Genomic DNA, 20,145 nt, shown 5'->3' on the forward strand with positions numbered 1-20,145 from the left:
TGCAGGCAATAAGATACCTAGGTGTACAAATAAACAAAAATCTAGGCCAATTATATAAACTCAATTACAATCCACTAATGAAAAAATTACAGGACGATTTAGAGCATTGGAAAGATCTACCACTAACACTGATAGGAAGGATAAACTGTATTAAAATGAACATTTTTCCAAGGATATTATACTTATTTCAGGCATTGCCAAAACAACTGACAGAAAAATTCTTCAAAGAGTTAAAGAAAATAATAAGGAAATTTTTATGGAGAGGGGGGAAACTGAGGATAGCACTAGATAAATTAACAGAATGGTATAAACAAGGAGGCTTACAATTGCCAAACTTCAAAAATTATTATAGAGCCGCACAATTAAGATACCTATCAGATTTTAATCAAACAAGGGAAAAACCAGACTGGACGAGATTAGAATTAGATAAAATGAGGAAACAAATGGTAAAACTAAACAAAAATGGGAACAAGATTTAAATATAAAGATAAAAAAGGAAACATGGGAGAAGTTATGTTCTGGAACGATGAGAAATACAATAAATACGAGGTTACGTATGATACAATATAACTGGATACACAGGCTATACATTACACCTCAAAAGTTAAATAAATGGGACCCAACAGTATCTGATAGATGTTTTCGATGTAAAAAAGAAATGGGAACAACAATTCATGCAATCTGGACATGTGAGAGAGTAGAAAAATTTTGGGATGATCTCAATCAGATATTAAATAAAATAACAGAAAACAATATACCAAAGAATCCAGAGATCTTACTCCTAAGTAACATAAAAACAAAGAATTTGGAATTGATTTGGAGGATGCACAAAAAAGATTTGTTAAGATAGCCCTAGCTGTAGCAAAAAAATGTATTATGTCAACCTGGAAATTGGAAGATAATTTGAAAATACAACAATGGTATATAGAAATGAATAAATGTATTCCATTAGAAAAAATAACATATAGTTTAAGAAATAATATTGAAATATTCGAACAAGTATGGGAGCCTTACATTAAATACAATAGCGAAAACCTACCGGGGACAAACATTACCTAAGTTGATGGAAGGAGAAGGAAAGAAAAGAATGGACTCAGTAGAATTTCTGGTGTATTTTTGTTGAATGACAACATTGTCTGACTGGTTTAATGCAACCTAGATTGTATACCTAAAATGGATGAGGGGGGGTGGGGGCGTGGCTTGGGAGGAGGGAGGGTGGGGGAGAAAAAGTCACTGTATATGTGTGAAAAAGAAAAAGTGTATATCATGGCTAATGTGATTTATGGTGTGAAAAATAAAATTAAAAAAAAACACAGCGAAAACGATCTTATGGAAAAAAATTATTCTCGGATCCAGAAGAAGCAAGGAAATTTGCAGAACAACTACAAAACAAGCAGAGAGATGAAGACATGTAATAAGAGTAAAAATGACCACGATTTATATGTATGTGGGTAAAGAGGTATATGTGTGTATATGTATAGTGTGCATACATGAATGTATCCGTATTTTGAAGAAAATATAGAGAGTATAGACAAGAATTAATAAGGGAAGGAAATGGAATAGAGGGAATAAGGAGGGAATTAAAAGAGTGACCTTTGTTACATATGAAGAGTGAAATCTTTTCTGGGGGGGGGCTGGGTGGGGAGGAGTTACGGTCACTGCAAAATCAGCTGACGCTTGCGAGTGAATTCGCAAATCCAAATGGAGAGGGGAGATGTGGTTGTCCGACAAGGGATAAAGGACAACTCAGGAGAGGAAGGGGAGATTGGGGCTAAAGAGGTTTTAAATAGGAGAATAAAGAAAATGTTTGATGTTTTAGGAATGTTATAAAGGGTTCAAAACAAGAAAACAGAAATGGATAAGAAGGAAAGGTAATGATGGAGAAACGGAAAGGGAAGATAAACAAAGTATAAAATGGCTACGTTGAACTATATGACTTTAAATATTAATGGAATACATAACCAAATTAAAAGGAAGAAACTGCTAAATTTACTGAAAAAAGAAAAAATTGATATAGCATTTGTGCAAGAAACACATTTAACTGAATTGGAGCACAAGAAATTAAAGAGAGATTGGGTTGGACACGTAACAGCAGCATCGTATAATTCAAAAGCAAGAGGAGTAGCTATATTAATTAGTAAAAATGTGCCATTCAAAATAGAAGAGGAAATAATAGATCCAGCAGGGAGATATGTAATGATAAAAGGTCAGATATATTCGGAGTTTTGGAATCTACTCAATGTATATTCACCTAACGAAGAAGATCAAAAGTTTATGCAAGATATCTTTTTGAAGATAGCAGATACGCAAGGGAACATATTAATAGGAGGGGATTTCAACCTGAATTTGGATTCAAATATGGACAAAACTGGGAAAAAAATTAACAGAAAGAACAAAGTAACCAAATTTATAATTAAATCAATGCAAGAAATGCAACTTTTGGATATATGGAGGAAACAACACCCAAAGGAAAAGGAATATTCATATTACTCGGCTAGACATAAAACATACTCAAGAATAGACCTATTTTTGTTATCAGCTCGTATGCAAGATAGAGTAAAAAAAAACTGAATATAAAGCTAGAATGCTATCGGACCATTCACCCTTAATATTGACAATAAAGTTAGAGGACATCCCTCCAAGAATGTATAGATGGAGATTAAACCCCATGTTACTTAAAAGGCAAGATTTTAGAGAATTTATTGAAAGACAAATTAAAATGTATTTTGAAATAAATACGAAATCAGTGAAAGATAAGTTTATACTATGGGATGCAATGAAAGCATTCATTAGAGGGCAAATAATAAGTTATGTAGCCAAGATGAAAAAGGACTATAATCAGGAAACAGAGCAGTTGGAAAGGGAAATAGTAAATATAGAAAAAGAATTAGTAATGAAGGAAGATACAACTAAAAGAAGAGAATTGGCGGATAAAAAAATAAAATATGAAACACTACAAACTTATAAGGTGGAGAAGAATATAATGAAGACAAAACAGAAATATTATGAACTAGGTGAAAAAACGCACAAAATCCTAGCATGGCAGCTTAAGACAGAACAAGCTAAAAAAAATGGTATTGGCATCAAGGAAAAAAGACAAACAAATTACATATAATCCAAAAGAAATTAAGGAAAACTTTAGAGAATTCTATGAACAATTATACCGAACTGAAAATGAAGGGAAAGAAGGGAAAATAGATGAATTTCTAACTAAAATTGAACTACCAAAACTACAAATAGAGGAACAAAATAAATTAACAGAGCCATTTGGAATAGTAGAAATACAAGAGATAATAAAAAAATTACCAAATAATAAGACACCAGGAGAGGATGGATTCCCAATAGAATTCTATAAAACATTTAAAGACTTATTAATTCCGCCCCTCCTGGAAGTAATCAACCAGATTGATAAAACACAAAGCTTACCAGATTCATGTAAAACAGCAATAATTACAGTAATACTAAAGCAAGGGAAAGATCCACTCACACCAGCATCATATAGACCAATATCTTTACTTAACACAGATTATAAGATAATAGCTAAACTATTAGCAAACAGATTAGCAGAGTATGTACCGAAAATGGTAAATCTAGACCAAACTGGATTTATCAAAAAAAGACGCACAACAGACAATATTTGTAAATTTATTAACTTAATTCATGCAGTAGAAGGGAATAAAGCGCCAACAGTAGCAGTTGCTTTAGACGCAGAGAAGGCCTTTGACAGAGTAGAATGGAATTATTTGTTCAAAGTATTGCAAAAATTTAGTTTACCGGAGAAGTATATTAATTGGATTACAGCATTATATAAGGGACCATTAGCAAAAGTGACAGTAAATGGACATGTATCAAAGCAATTTAACTTAAGCAGATCAACATGGCAGGGATGCCCACTATCACCTTTATTGATCGCGTTAGCTATAGAACTACTAGCAGAATTGATAAGAACAGAAAATAATATAAAAGGGATAAAAATAAAAGACAAGGAATATAAAATCAGTTTATTTGCGGATGATGTTATAGTATACTTAACAACCAGAACTATCAATAAAAGAATTATATAAGAAATTGAAGGAATATGGAGAAGTGTCGGGTTACAAGATCAACGTAAATAAAAGTGAAGCAATGCCTATGAATAATGCGGATTTCTCAAAATTTAAGAAGGAATCACCATTTAGATGGCAAATGCAAGCAATAAGATATCTAGGTGTACAAATAAATAAAAATCTCGGCCAACTATATAAACTCAATTATTATCCACTAATGAAAAAAATTACAGGACGATTTAGAGCATTGGAAAGATTTACCACTAACACTAATAGGAAGGATAAACTGTATTAAAATGAACATTTTTTCAACGATATTATACCTATTTCAGGCATTGCCAATACAACTGACAGAGAAATTCTTCAAGGAGTTAAAGTAAATAATAAAGAAATTTTTATGGAAAGGGGGGAAACCGAGGATAGCACTAGATAAATTAACAGAATGGTATAAACAAGGACGCTTACAACTGCCAAATTTTAAAAATTATTATAGAGCCACACAATTAAGATACCTATCAGTTTTTTATCAAACAAGGGAAAAGCCAGATTGGACCAGATTAGAATTAGATAAAATAGGGGAAAAGATACCTGAACACATATTATATAAATGGGATGAAAAATTGGTACAACATAGAAGTTCTCCGGTATTACATCATCTACTCAATATTTGGAAGAAGATTCATGTAGAAAGAAATAAAACAAATTATCAATTACCAAAACTAATATTGATGCAAAACAAGTTACTCCCTTTTACAATAGATAACCTTTCCTTTAGAGAATGGGAGAAAAAAGGGATTAAAAGAATAGAAAATTGTTTTTCAGGAAATAGATTCTTATCCTTTGAACAAATGAAAGATAAATACAATATAACTCAAGATACAGCGCTGGCATACTACCAATTGAGATCCTACTTGAAGGATAAATTAGGAAGCAGTTTGAGTTTGCCAGAGGGAAGTAACTTTGAATATGTGATTACAGATACAATGATAATCAAAAGATTTATAACAAATATGTATATTAAACAGCAAGAAAAGGAGAATGAGGAAATAAATGGTAAAACTAAACAAAAATGGGAACAAGATTTAAATATAAAGATAAAAAAGGAAACATGGGAGAAGTTATGCTCTGGAACGATGAGAAATACAATAAATACGAGGTTACGTATGATACAATATAACTGGATACACAGGCTATACATTACACCTCAAAAGTTAAATAAATGGGACCCAACAGTATCTGATAGATGTTTTCGATGTAAAAAAGAAATGGGAACAACAATTCATGCAATCTGGACATGTGAGAAAGTAGAAAAATTTTGGGAAGATCTCAATCAGATATTAAATAAAATAACAGAAAACAATATACCAAAGAATCCAGAGATCTTCCTCCTAAGTAACATAAAAAACAAAGAATTTGGAATTGATTTGGAGGATGCACAAAAAAGATTTGTTAAGATAGCTCTAGCCGTAGCAAAAAAATGTATTATGTCAACCTGGAAATTGGAAGATAATTTGAAAATACAACAATGGTATATAGAAATGAATAAATGTATTCCATTAGAAAAAATAACATATAGTTTAAGAAATAATATTGAAATATTCGAACAAATATGGGAGCCTTACATTAAATACAATAGCGAAAACCTACCGGGGACAAACATTAACTAAGTTGATGGAAGGAGAAGGAAAGGAAAGAATGGACTCAGTAGAATTTCTGGGGTATTTTTATTGAATGACAACATTGTTTGACTGGTTTAATGTATCCTAGATTTTGTACTTTAAATGGACGGGAGTGGGGAGGTAGGGAGGGTGGGATGGGAGGAGGGAGGGGGGGGAGAAAATGGCACTGTATATGTGTGAAAAGGAAAAAGTGTGTATCATGGTTAATGTGATTTATGGTGTGAAAAATAAAAAATTGGAAAAAAAGAAATATGCATTAGGTGGACTTCAGTTACCACATTTTCAAAATTATTATGAAGTGACCCAGTTGAAGTTTATTAGCAGGTTGATGGATTTAGATTATCCTCCTAGCTGGGCTAAAGTGGAAATGGTGTGCATTTCTGAGGTTAAGGTAAATGAATTTATATTTCGTTGGAATTTGAATTTGCTACAGGATTATAATTATTTAAAGAGTTGGGACTTTAAGGGTATAAAGACAAAACAGGATTGTTTTGAAGAGAGACAACTTCTTTCTTTTAATCAATTAAGAGAATGATATGATATATCTGTAAATTCTTTGTTTGTGTATTATTAACAGAGCTTTGGTAACGGATAACTATGGTAGAGAGATGAATTTACCCATTTTGTCGTGATTTGAGTCTTTGATTTCCTCTGTGCCAAAGAAGGGTTATATTTCAGTTATGTATAATTTGTTACAAGATAATATGGATAAACCGGACTGGGAAAAATCTAAACTTAAATGGGAAAGTGATTTAGTGTTTATTTTTCCTGAAGATGATTGGGAGGATATGTGTCAGGACAATGTAATCAAATTGACAAATGTAAGATATGGAATGGTTAATTATAATTTTTTACATCAATTACATTTGACTCTGGAGAAACTGAAAAAATATGCGTTTAGTAATTTAGATTTATGTTTTAGATGTGATTCATGTATTGGAACTTTTCTACATTCTGTTTGGACGTGTGTTAAAGTTCAATCATTTTGGAAAAATTGTATGATTTTATATTAGCATTAGATCCAATGATTTTTTTGTTGGGTAATTTGATTTCATTGAGGGGATTGGGGTTGGATAAAATTCAAATTGCTTTTGTACATTTGGTGTTATCAGTAGCACGTAAATGTGTTGCGAGTACTTGGAAAGATAATACAGAGATTAATATATTATGTTGGCAGAATTAAATGAAAGCTTGTATTGTTATGTAAAAAATACTTATAATTTACTTGATAATTATTCCCTTTTTGTTAGCAAATGGTTTCCGTATTTGAAATATATGCATTTAGATATACTTTGAATTATTTTCAACATTTATAATTTTTTAAATTATATATATCATTTATATTTTTGGCTCCCCTTAAGGGAGTTGGCTGAAGGGGTGGGAGGGTAGGTTTGGGATTATTCTTGTAAAATCAATTTTTGAATACTGGATTGTATGTTATGTTTCTTTTATCTTTAAATAAAGTTTGAAAAAAAAACAAAGCTGAGCTGCAGAGGCAAGTGGGGCCTAGCTCCACTCATTCCTTGCATCTGAACCTCCACTATTTAAATGGCAAATCATTAATCCATAAACATACCCGGAATAACTGGCACTGTTTGTTCCAAATGTAATAATGGAATAATTATTTCCCAGAACAAATCTTTAGGATTATCAGGAACAATATTAATCTATAAACAGAAGCCAACATAAAATCAAGTAGGAAAATGAGGGTGGGGGAGTGAGAGGGAATGAACAGTGTTCAGTGATATCTTGTCATAAATTAATTGTTCTTCCTTTTAATAAAGTATTCCTTGTTATATTCTGTTATGAGTTAATTTTGAAATCCAGGCAACCCCCATAACATGGTCATTTGGAATACAGAAATTTGTCCTTACAGTCTACCCAAAAATTTGAGGTGTGTAATTAAATTCACTTCTGTGGAATTGATGTGAAAAAATGTAAATTAAACAACAAATAAATATATTTTAAACTCGTGTTTCTTGGCACATGTGCAGATGTCATGACTTTGCATTACTTTGTTTTCTAAAAGCGCAACATCCCTGTACTGTCGACTGAGGTATATAAACACACCCACAGTATTTTACCTCTTGCTGTCTGTTCCAACTTCTGAAACATTGTCTCTGACAAATTGAGCCTTCAAGGTGGTAACAGCGACTGAAGATGTGGTTGAACTGAAATAGTGTACTCCAGGAAAATGGAAAAATGACTGCCACTAAGAATTTTAATGGACTACTTCTTGAGACATTCTGCAATTTCTTAGCGAGTCATGTTATAAAATGTCTTTGAGCTACTTAGAAGCCTGCCATGTGGGTATTTTCCATCCTGGCAACACACATTGAACTCTGATTTCAAAATGTGTGACAATTGTTGTTTTACCATGAGAAGGTGCTGGATGGTGCCTCATTTGTACAGGATGAATGTGGTGGGTCGAATGGGTTGGGAGAGATACGTGGATGGGAAAGTAGTGGCATGGAGGAAATCAGATGAAGAATGGGAATGGGGTGGGGAAGAATGTAATGATATAATAACTACTTAGAAACCAGCAATTTCACTGTTTCAGAAACCTCTACAAAAACCTATACACTAACTTACATATGTGCAACAAGTGACTCACTGTGATGAATCACTTGTCTTTACCATTGCAAATTAATTCAGATTCTCCAGGATAATTTTACTCACTCCCACTGTTTCTGATGGATAAAAATGTTTATGCAGTTTTTTTTTTTGTTAATTAGAATATTCATGTAATTAAGAACACATTTCCAGAAAAGGAAAAGGAAAATCCTACCAGGTTAGCTTGTCTGGCTTCTTCAATGGAAAGGGAAAAGTAAAATCCTACCAGGTTAGCTTGTCTGGCTTCTTCGATGGAAAAGGAAAAGTAAAATCCTACCAGGTCAGCTTGTCTGGCTTCTTCAATGGAAAAGGAAAAGTAAAATCCTACCAGGTCAGCTTGTCTGACTTCTTCGATGGAAAAGGAAAAGTAAAATCCTACCAGGTTAGCTTGTCTGGCTTCTTCGATGGAAAAGGAAAAGTAAAATCCTACCAGGTCAGCTTGTCTGGCTTCTTCAATGGAAAAGGAAAAGTAAAATCCTACCAGGTTAGCTTGTCTGGCTTCTTCGATGTAGTGAGTTGTTACAATCACTGAAGTCTTTTGGTTTTTCACTATGTCCACCAAATGTTGCCAAATCCTCCAGAGATCAAAGAGAAAAGGTTAATAAAATGGCAAGATTTAACTATCTGCAAAAATACATGTATTAGCAATCTGAGGCTGACTCATTTCACACATTTATTATTTGTTAATAATTAAAGTATTAAATTGTCAGGAAATAACCTTTACAATTGGAAACCACACATTGCATTTTCTCTCTTTCTAACTAGAGAATCAGTAAATTTTGAGGGTTGATCTCTACAAGTTTCTGCAAATGATGGCCCAACTTCAACTAAGAGATAAGCAAGTCAATGGCATCTTGTTCCAGGAATTAATGGTCAATTTATTGGTTAAGGGTCCAGTGGGAAAGCAAATCGATTGGCACGCCGGCGTCGTCACGCAAAAATCACATTGAGTATTGACAGCCTTGACCCCTACTCACATCCCTGGCGTGCCGATTAACCCAGTGGAAAAAGGACAAGTTGCATCCTGGTTGAAGGTACACCCTCCTTTCCGCAGGGATGACTTGTGTAACAGTTAAAAGTGGCCCAGTGGGAACAGGAAAAATTTTAACCGTGACATCCAACGGCCAATTAACTGGGATGCCAGTGAAAAAAGGGCTTATGCTTCTGGTCTTCTCCATTGGCTGGAAATGCTTTCAGATCCTGGATACTGAAGCACATTGTCCGATCAGATGTTAATCTGGCATCTCAACTTTTAGTCATAGCATATGTCATCTGCCTCTGCTTCCTCTAAATAGTGACAGGGAATAGGGCAAACTAATTGATACAATTTCATCCAAAGGTTAATTCAGGTAATAGCAATTGATTGCTCTCTTTTGGATGTCTATTGAACAACTGTGCATTTGCTGCATTTTAAATGCAGATGAGGACAATTCTTCCTGTTATTTCTGTGCCTACTATCTGGTAAATATTTTCAATAAATCTTTCTCTTACTCTTTCTCCACATTTATCTTATCTGCTTCTCCTACATTTATCTGATTTCCTTATTACTAAGTGTACTTCACCTTTCTTTCTATCACTGCATTCCTTATGAAAGCAAATTCTCTTCACCTCACTTTTGGCTTCATATAAAATGTTCTGTTTCTTTATACACCTCACATTATGTTTCTGCTATTTTAAGTGTGAGTGTTACATGGAAGTTCTCCAGGATGCTGATACACTATTTGAACCGCCAGCTGGGGTTCCAATTCCATTTATTTATTTTAATAGCCTTCCCCAACTCTTTCATCACAAACCCCCAGTCTCCAACTGCAACCCTGGTGTTCCTGCTTGTTAATGCCTAAGTATGAAGGTGTAAATCACAACCTAACAGCTACTCACAGAAAGATGTTAATGAGGAAGAGGATGCTTAAAATAAATTACTGTGCACTGAGTAGTTGAATTCAGAAACAAAAGATATTTTAAAACAATAAAGCAAGATGCAAGCAGTAGTGAAGATTTGGAAGAAAGGTAAATGCCAATCATAAAACTATTAAACTCTGTTGACCTAATCATAATCAATTCGGCCACATGGATCTGTTCCAATTCACCTTTTATAGGAAAAGGTCTATGGCACATGCCATCTCAGTGGCTCTACACAAAGCCCTAGAACACATGGACAGCAAAGATGCATACATCTGGATGATCTTTATTGACTCCAGTTTGGCATTTAACACCATCATCTCCTCAAAATTGATCCAAGGCCTGGGACTCAACACTCCACTGACTAACTGGATCATGGATTTCCTCACCTCCAGACCACAATCTCCATCAGCACCAGAGAACCACAGGGCTGCGTTCTTAACCCACTGATCTACGCGTTATGCACTTACGAGTGTGTAGCTCGGTACGACAATAACACCATCTACAAATTCACTGACAATACCACTGTAGTGCGTTATATAAAAAGAGGTGATGATTCAGCAAACAGGAGGGAAATTGAAAACGGCTGAATAGTGTATCAACAACAACCTCACACTCAATGTCACCAAAACCAAGGAGCTAATTGTTGATTTCAGGAAGAGAAAACCAGCTGTGTATAATCCACTGATCATTGGGGGTTCAGAGGTGGAGAGGGTGAGCAAATTTAAGTTCTTGCAAGTCACTATCTCAGAGGATCTTTCCTGGACCCAACACATAAATGGCATCATGAAGAAAACATGTCAGCACCTTTATTTCCTCAGGAGTTTGCAAAGGTTTGATATGACATCAGAAACTCTGGAAAATTTCTACAGATGTGTGGTGGAAAGTGTGCTGACCAGCTGCATCATGGTCTGTTATGGGGACACTAATACCTCTGAGCATAAAGCCCTGCTAAAGGTAATTGACACAGCCCATGAGATCACAGGTAAAACCCTCCCCACCATCGAGAACATCTACAGCGAATGCTGCGGTCGCAGTACAGCAGCAATCATCAAGGATCTACACTACCCAGCACACATTCTGTTCTCATTAGGCACTTTCAGGTGGTCAATTGCCCCGCTTGTAAAGCCGCATATTTTGGCAATATGCGGCTGTTGGGAGGCTACGTGAATGTGCAGAAAGCACCTGCAAGGTGAACTTTGTAACCCTCCTCTGAGAGGGATAATCGCCGCAGCACAGTGGCCTCCCCAGCCATCTGAATGCAGCCGCCTAAAAGTGGATGTCCCCGCGCTGATAGCCCACGCTTGTTGTCCCAGCTGACAGCCAGCCATCCTAACTTGACAGCCCAAGGGACAGGAGCTGGAATGCGCTCAGATGCGCATCCCGGTGCAGCTGTTTTTCAGGTGGCCAGCGCTGTGCTTTTAGCACTGCCACCTGAACAGCAAATCAAAGGGCCACTTTCTCTTCTTCTGGCGTATTCTTAGCAGAGAATACACCTGAAGAAGCCTACAGCTACCATCAGGAAAGAGGTATAGGTGCCATAAAACTCACACAACAAGGTTCAGGAACAGCTGATACCTCTCCATTATCAGACACCTCAACGACAAACTGAATCAGGGACTTTTTTTTTGAAGACTTTATTTAAAATTTTATAACATGAATACAATAAAGAATTACATTTAAAGAAAAATAGAAAAAAAAAATTAAAAGGTATGGTTACAATATTACATCAGAAAACTACACAAAATAACCTCCCCCCCATTAATTGTAACACAATATTAATAGTCTAACTTTAAATTAGTCCAACCCTCCCCACCAAAATAAAGAGTGAATAATTAATAAAATTGACAATATTATGTTTGGAAAAAAAAATACCCACTTACAAAAAAAAGAGATAAAACTTAACCTAAAAAAAATTCTAACAAGAACAAAAAAAAATTGTCAATACTAAAATATCACGCTTAAACATATATTTAAATCAAACTTAAATGCATATAATTAGCAAACGGAGTCCACTTTAACTTATAAAAAGACATCTTATCCTGAATTGAAAAAGATATCCTTTCCATAGTCAAACAAAATTTCATTTCCAAATACCACTTATCTAAAGTTAGTATATTTCTATCTATCCAAGTAAGTGCTATACATTTCTTAGCCACAACTAAAGCTAAATAGATAAATGAAATCTGATAATCCTCTAAACCTAAATCAATTAATGATTGCATGTTCCCTAATAAAAATATATCGGGATCTAATACAAGATGGATATTATATAAACTGTTAAAAACAGATTGAATACCTTTGCAAAACTGTTGCAATCGATCACAAAGCCAAACAGTATGCAAAAATGTATTGGCCGTCTGATCACATCGAAAACAAGAATCCAACTTACTAAGACCAAATTTTTTAAAATTTCTCCGGCGTTAAATATAGCTGATGAATAAAATTATAATTAATCATTGCTAGTCTAGCATTAATTAATTTCTGAATACTATTCTGACAAATTTCCATCCAAGCTTCTTCAGCTATTTTATGTCCTAAATCTTCCACCATTTTTCTCTTCATTCTGTAACTGGAATAGTAGATTCTTATGTACCAAAATTACCACACCTTTTGCCTTAGAACTAAACGAAGAATAAAAAACTTGCCCAACCCATTCACATTTGAATTTCAAATGTTCCTTATCTGTTAAATGAGTTTCCTGTAAAAAAAGCAACATCAACTTTTAATTTTTTTAAATAAGCACTTACGCTTAATAGGATTATTTAAACCCTGAACATTAAGAGAAGCAAACTTCAATTTAGACATTTCTTTCACTCAATAAAACACAACAAAAAACAAACAAAAAAAGGAAAAAAAGAGAAAAAAAGAAAAAAAGAAACCCCCCCAAAAAAAGAAAAGAAGAAAGAAAAAAAACCTTAATTCCCCTTTGAAATTACAACCAAAAACTAAAAAAAAAGTTATATATAAAAAAAATTAATTATTTAAAAAAGATAATAAAAAAAAGCTTCACTCCCTAACCCAAAAATTAAAAAGAAAAAAAAACAGGTCGGAGGTCACAATTACCTCCTCCTGTTTAAACCGCCTAATGCGATAACTCCCCCAAAATATTGGGTGTGAGATAACTCACACGCAGCTGATGACTTCTGGAAATTGGTGCCCACCCAGTTCCCTCTCCCAACTCCCATCACTATTTGAAATCTTCTCAACAAAAAATAATTTAAAAAAAATTTTTTTTTCCAATCAACTTTGCCATTGTGACCACGGTTTCTTCCATTTCTTCCAGAAATCAGATTCCCTTCTTGCAGCTCTGCCCTCTTTGGAGACCGTGGAGGACTACATCGTTCCTGGAATTGCGTAATTGGTAAAGACTGAGGAAAATCCATAGCTTCTTTAGGATTATCAAAGAACTTTGGTTGATATCCATCCTGAAAAATCTTCAGTTCCGCAGGGTATCTAAATGTTGCCTTATATCCTTTTTTCCACAATAATTCTTTCACAGAATTAAATTCACGTCGTTAAAACATAATTTCCTGACTCAAATCCGGATAGAAGAAAACACGATTACTCTGAACCATCAAAGGAGATCTGTTTTGCTGTGCATTTCTAATAGCCATACGTAAAATAGTCTCTCTATCACATTAATTTAAACAGCGAACCAGAACAGGTCTTGGATTCTGTCCTGAAAAAGGTCTCCTTCTCAAAGCTCTATGAGCCCGTTCCAATATTAAACCTTCAGGAAACCTATCTTGTCCCAACACTTGTGGAATCCATTCAGTGAAAAATTTTTTTGGATCTGGCCCTTCTATGCCTTCTGGCAAGCCGACAATTTTCACATTATTCCGTCTGGATTGGTTCTCCAAATAATCAACCTTTTTTGCTAAATTTTTATTCTGAATCTGTAGCATTTCAATTGTTTTATTCACATCTTGCAATTGATCTTGTACATCAGATAATCCTTGATCACACATCTCAAGTCTTTCAATAGTTTCGACTTTAAAAGCTCCATAATCAACCATCTGTTGAGTATTGACATCCACCAATGCATTAATCTTAGAAGTAAGATTATTCATAGAATCACCTAAATGCATCATTGAAGAAAATATCTTATGTTCAAGACTCTTGAAAAGTATATCAACATAAATAGATCCAAACATGGTGGGATCCTGCTGTTCTTGTGGAATCAGAGGACCTTCTATCCCTTCTTTTAATTTAGTAGCTTTTCTTGCAGTTTGACTCCGTGTAAGAGCCCTGCCACAGACCCCCCCAGAAGTGTCAGGAGGCTGATGATCAGGGTTCTCTTTGATCCAAACCTCCTTTAAAAGCTTCGTTACGTCAGTATCTGGAAGAGCTGTTGTAACTGGTGGTGTAGCAGTCAAATGACAACTCTTTAATTCTCCAACTGGTAGTGCCCCAGCTAATTCAGCAGTCAAAGTCTCAGTAACAACACTCACAGTAGACGTTGTTTGAAATACTGGCACCCGGCCAGCCCTTTGTTCTAAAGGCTGCTGAGAACAACCTTCAGAAAGACCAACCGATACAGAGTGGAATCCCAATGCCAAATTCTGCGCTTCTTTTCCTGGATCCAATCCACACTGAGTCGTGGCTTTTTGTAAACAAGTAGGCTCAGATAATTTCAGAAAATATAATTTTTTAACTATCTGTTGATGTTTCCTTTTACTTTTTTTTAACAAATGTACCATTAGGTATTAATTCAACACCTCATACTATTTATAAACTTTTTAAAGAGTTTTAACGGGCACTTAAAGACAAAACAATAAGTTAGAGTCAGGAGAGGACTGGAAGGCACGTCTGTTCCTTACGCCATCTTGCCACGCCCCAGGGACTTATTTAAGGCCTCTTACTTTTGCACTTTATTGATTTTTCTCTCTCTGTATTGCACAGTCAGTTTGGTGACATTTGTTGATTTGTTTACATGTGCACGTTAAGTACAGTTTTTTTTTGCACTACCAATAAGTGGTGATTCTGCCTCACCTGCAGGAAAAAAGAATCTCAGGGTTGTATGTGATGTCATGTATGTAACCTGACAATAAATCGGAAATCTAATTCATTCCCAGGCTCATTTCCATTGCCTCTGTGCTTACTAACCACACTGGCTCACCATCATGGAATGCTTGGATTCAATAATTCTTAAATATAATAAACTCCTGAAGTCACACAGCCTTATGCAATACTCTTTACAGAACCATTCTGAAACATTTTCACATTTATCTTTCTACAGATAATGCCTGGTCAGCCAAATGTTTGAAGCATTTTCTGTTCTTAACACTTCTTTATTTCTGGTTTCTTGATCATTGCTGATTTTAGTTGCTTCACAAATGATATTATATATAACAACTACCTAAGCCCAAAAATTCTTGGTCATTTACCCTTAAACCCAATGTGGCTCAATTGAAAAATGGTCTGGAATGTTTTACTTTTAAAAAACATTATCTCAGTTGTTGTTGCAGAAGTTCTCTGGGTTACATAGGACCTGTTACCGACCATTCACCAATCAGCCAATCAGGAGTATAACGTTATATCTGAGCACCAGCATTTCAAGGAAACACCAAGGCATTAGAAAAGGTGAATGTGTAGTGGCAGCGACACTGCTCCTGAAGGAACACACACAACCAGACGGGTTGAACTCAGTGAGCAGACTAATTTATTGCAGGCTGCTGGGCTGCACTTATACTCCCAGCCCGGACCTAGCTGAGAACCGCGCTGGAGGGCACTGACATCACCCGGGTGTCACGTGGTCTCCCAGCACAGGCTTCTGAGCCCCGTGCTGGAAGGAAGGGAAGTCCCCCGACAGCGCCATTTTGGCCGGCTGCCCTGCCGCGTGGCTTACAAGCGGGGCTGGTTCGCCTGCCTAGTGGTGAGCCACCACAAATGAGAAATTAACTGGAGCATTATCAATGATATATGCAAAGACAAGAGGTTTCTCCTTGAAGGAGTGGAATTCAGTGAGGAAGAAAGCTGTAGACTAAAAAAAAATACAACATGCAGGAAGAAAAATGGCAGATGAATTCAGTATAGGAAAGTGTGAGGTTATGAATTTGGTAGGGGTACAAAGGAAGGGAATATGCAAGATAATGAAGAATGAGGAAGAACTGTAGGACCTTGGAATACATTTCTTGAGATCCCTGAAGGCAGCACAGATGGAGAAGGTGGTGAAGGAGGCAGATGGGACACGAAATAGAGCATGGAGGCTGGAAGTGTATAAAATAGGAGTGAAACCATAGATGGAATACTGCATTCTGTCTGGTCTTCAGCTTCCAAGAAGGATGTGGCAGACAGAATTATAGTCTGGAGATGTTTTCTTTGGAACAGGGAGATGTGAGGAAAAGAGAACTGTGTTTATCCATATCATTGGTCATGAATACAAAAAAAAAACTGTAGATGCTTGAGTTTGAAAATTGAAAGAGGAAATGGTGGACATGTTCTGATAGCATCTGTGGAAAGAAAAAAAAAGACTAAATTTTTCAGGGCAAAGATGTCATCTGGTAAAGCATCTTCAACCTGACATGTTAACTCATTTTCTCTTTACACAGATGCTGAGCATTTTCTGTTTTTACATCATTAGTCATGGGTAGAAATTTTAATTAAGACCATTGATCAAACAGATCAATGATTTCTACAAATAAGATAGCTCCTAGGGACTCACTTGACTTTAACATCATAATTAGACAATGTCAAAGAAAACATTTTGCACATCCACAGTTCCATGGGCTTACTCAAATTCCAATAATATCAGCTCAGTCACAAGGCTTGTACAATTAACTAACATTAACAAATGCATCTGTAGAAATCCCAGTGATTTGGGGAGGGCTTTCAATTACTTGAAACATTGGTGGGAATAACTGTGTACAGGTATTTCTCCTTCACCCCACATTCATGGAAAACGCTAGTTAACCACTCGAGAAGCACAAGAAAACACCTTCTCATATGGAGATCTGACTTTAAAGGCAGCCACAGAGGAGAATAATTGATAGCCACATGTACAACTTGCATTCACATTGTATTCCTTCAACATTGTAAAATATACCAATATGCTCCGAAGAGAGTTATTTAAAAAAGACACAAATAAATAATTAGACAAATGACCGAAATAAATCATTTTTAACAAGTATATTAAAGGAAGAAAGAGAGCTAGAGATGTGGACGAGGAGGGAATCCCACAGTATTTGCCCGGAAGTTAGAGTCACAATGACCAGCCGTGGAGCAAACAATGTTACTGTTTCAAAAATATCCAAACGATTATACTTTTGGCAGGTTTCATCATTAAAATAAATGAATGGAGAAAACTTTATTACGGATCAAGTGGCCAGAGTGTACAGTCTGATTTATGGTATTACCTGGCTCGTAGCACTGGATCCACTCCAACAGTCGGCTCATCCAATAGAAGGAGCTGTGGCTCCTGGAGTAAAGCAGCTCCAAGAGAAACGCGTCGTTTCTGTCCACCACTGAGAAAAGTCACAAGTCACACATCAAGCCAGCAGTTTGGTCTCTTATTGTTTTTTGAATATTTTATGTAAATTTCATTCATGAATAATATCTAAATACAGATTTGTCTTTCATTCATCTCTAAACAGTAATACATAGTATTTTATACCCCCACAACCCCTCCCACACCCTCCCCCAAATAATAACCCCAAAACATAAAAGGAGAGAAATATAGGAAAAGAAAGAAGAAAATACAAAATAAAAGTAAGAAGAATGAAAAATACATCTGATTACTAAAGTTACACTTGATTTAATCAAATTTTGCCTCTACTGTATTGAACTGTATCAAGGGGTTGATAAGGTTTTTGAGGTTTAGGGGATAATTTCATAAGGTAATACCTACAGTGTGTAATTATGGGCACCAGACTTTTAAGAAATTATCATATTTATTTCTTAAATTATATGTAATTTTTTCAAGAGGTATACAACTATGCATTTCAGCATGCTATCTGTCCATTCCCAAATTTGAATCTGATTTCATATCATTGCAATGCAATTTCTTGCAACTGCCAATACAATTTTCACAAATTCCTTTTGAAACATGTTAAATTTTAATTTTGGCCTAATCCCAGATATATTACCTAATAGGAAAAGCACTGGATCTTAAGGAAATTTAACTTTAGTAATCTGTTCTAAAAATGCTCCTAGTTCTGTCCAAAATGGTCTCAATTTTGAACATGACCAAGTGGAGTGTAAAGTACCTATCTCTTGATTACACCTAAAACATTTATCTGATAAATCTGATTTCAGTCTATTTCATTTCTGTGGGGTAAGATATAATTAATGTAAAAAAATTATATTAAACCAATCTATATCTAACATTTATTGTATTTGTAATACTATCATGACACAGTTCCAACCAATTTTTCTCCTCAATATTAATATCTAAATAAGTTTCCCATCTCTGTTTTGATCTATGGATTCCTTTTTTTCATGTTCCCTTTTTCAATAATGAATACAGAGCTGAAATAAATTTCTTAATAGGTTTATTACAAATCAAACTTTCTATTTCACTCATTTCAGGCAATAACATTGTCGGACCCAATTTATCTCGTAAATACACCTTTATTTGATAATCACAAAATATTGTATTATTTTATATCCCATATTTATATTTCAATTGATCAAATGTCATTAAGCTCCTCTCTTCAAAACAATTCACTATTCTCCTAAATCCTTTACTAGACCAATTACTAAAAAAGTCTATTATTCATTGTAAAAGGAATAAACCTATTTTGAATCAATGGCATTTTTGGTATCTGATAATCCTTCATTCCCAGTTCAACATTTACCTTATTCCATATATTGATCAAATATTTCAGCAATATCTATTTCTCCAATTATTAATCTATTATCCCATTTATTATTAAAATCTTCAGGTAGTGTCTCCCCTATTTTATCCATCTCTATCTTAATGCTGGTTATCTTCCTCAAAAAAGGAAGAAAGAAATCTTAATTGTGCTGCATTGTAGTAATTTTTAAAGTTTAGAAGTTGTAAAACCCCCCCATTCAAATTTCCAAGTTAATTTTTATAGTGAAACTCTTGAAATTTCGCCCTTCCAAAGAAACTTCCTTACATATTTATTCAATTCCTGAAAAGAATTTTGTGGGATAAATATAGGCAATGTTTGAAAAAGATATTGTATCCTAGGAAAAATATTCATTTTTATACAATTAATTTTTCCCAATGAAGTTATAGGTAATTCAATCCATCTTCTTAAATCTTCATCAATTTTCTTAAGTAAGGAATTATCATTTAACGTAAATATATTTTTAAAATTATTATCAATCCTTATCCCTAAATATTTTATTCCACTAACTGATCATTTAAATTTACACTGTGTATAATAACCCATGGTAAGTGGCATAATCTCACTTTTATTCCAATTTACTTTGTAACCAGATAATATTACATATTCTTTTAATCTTGAATATAATTTATGTAGTTAAGTTTCTGTTTCCGCCAAATAGATTATTACTTCATCCACAAATAGACTAATCTTATGATCCTCTCTACCAACTATAAAACCTTTAATGTCAAGATCATACCTAATCAATTCTGCCTCTGGTACTATGGCCAAAATAAATAAAACTGGTGATAATGGACACCCTTGTCTACTAGATCTATTTAATTGAGAAAAGTCAGAGACTTTCCCCATTTGTCACTACTTTAGCTCTTGGTCCATTATCTAAGGCCTTAATCCATTTAATAAATGACTGTTCCAATTAAACTTGTCAAGTATTTTAAATAAAAAATCCTATTCTAGTCTCTCAAATGCCTTTTCCGCATCTAACTCCACTGCTACATTCAAATCTTCTCTTTTCTGTGCCAAATGTATTATACTCATCAATCTAGTCACATTATCTATTGACTTTTTTAAACAAATCTAGGTTTATCCACA

General features: G+C 34.7%; 1 protein-coding gene across 9 annotated transcripts in view; it reads right to left on the reverse strand.

The window, feature by feature from the left end:
- Nucleotides 1–20,145, reverse strand: part of abch1 (ATP-binding cassette, sub-family H, member 1) — a 127,981-nt gene that overhangs the window by 81,169 nt on the left and 26,667 nt on the right. For all 9 annotated transcript variants that reach the window (XM_069931723.1, XM_069931722.1, XM_069931720.1 and 6 more), the window contains 2 exons: nucleotides 17,596–17,703; nucleotides 8,820–8,913 (listed from right to left, as the gene is read on the reverse strand). In XM_069931723.1, coding sequence (XP_069787824.1) covers nucleotides 8,820–8,913; nucleotides 17,596–17,703 — 202 coding nt within the window. The remainder of the gene's footprint in view (nucleotides 1–8,819; nucleotides 8,914–17,595; nucleotides 17,704–20,145) is intronic.

This window comes from Narcine bancroftii, chromosome 4, assembly GCF_036971445.1.
Source record: "Narcine bancroftii isolate sNarBan1 chromosome 4, sNarBan1.hap1, whole genome shotgun sequence".
NCBI classification, from domain to species: domain Eukaryota; kingdom Metazoa; phylum Chordata; class Chondrichthyes; order Torpediniformes; family Narcinidae; genus Narcine; species Narcine bancroftii.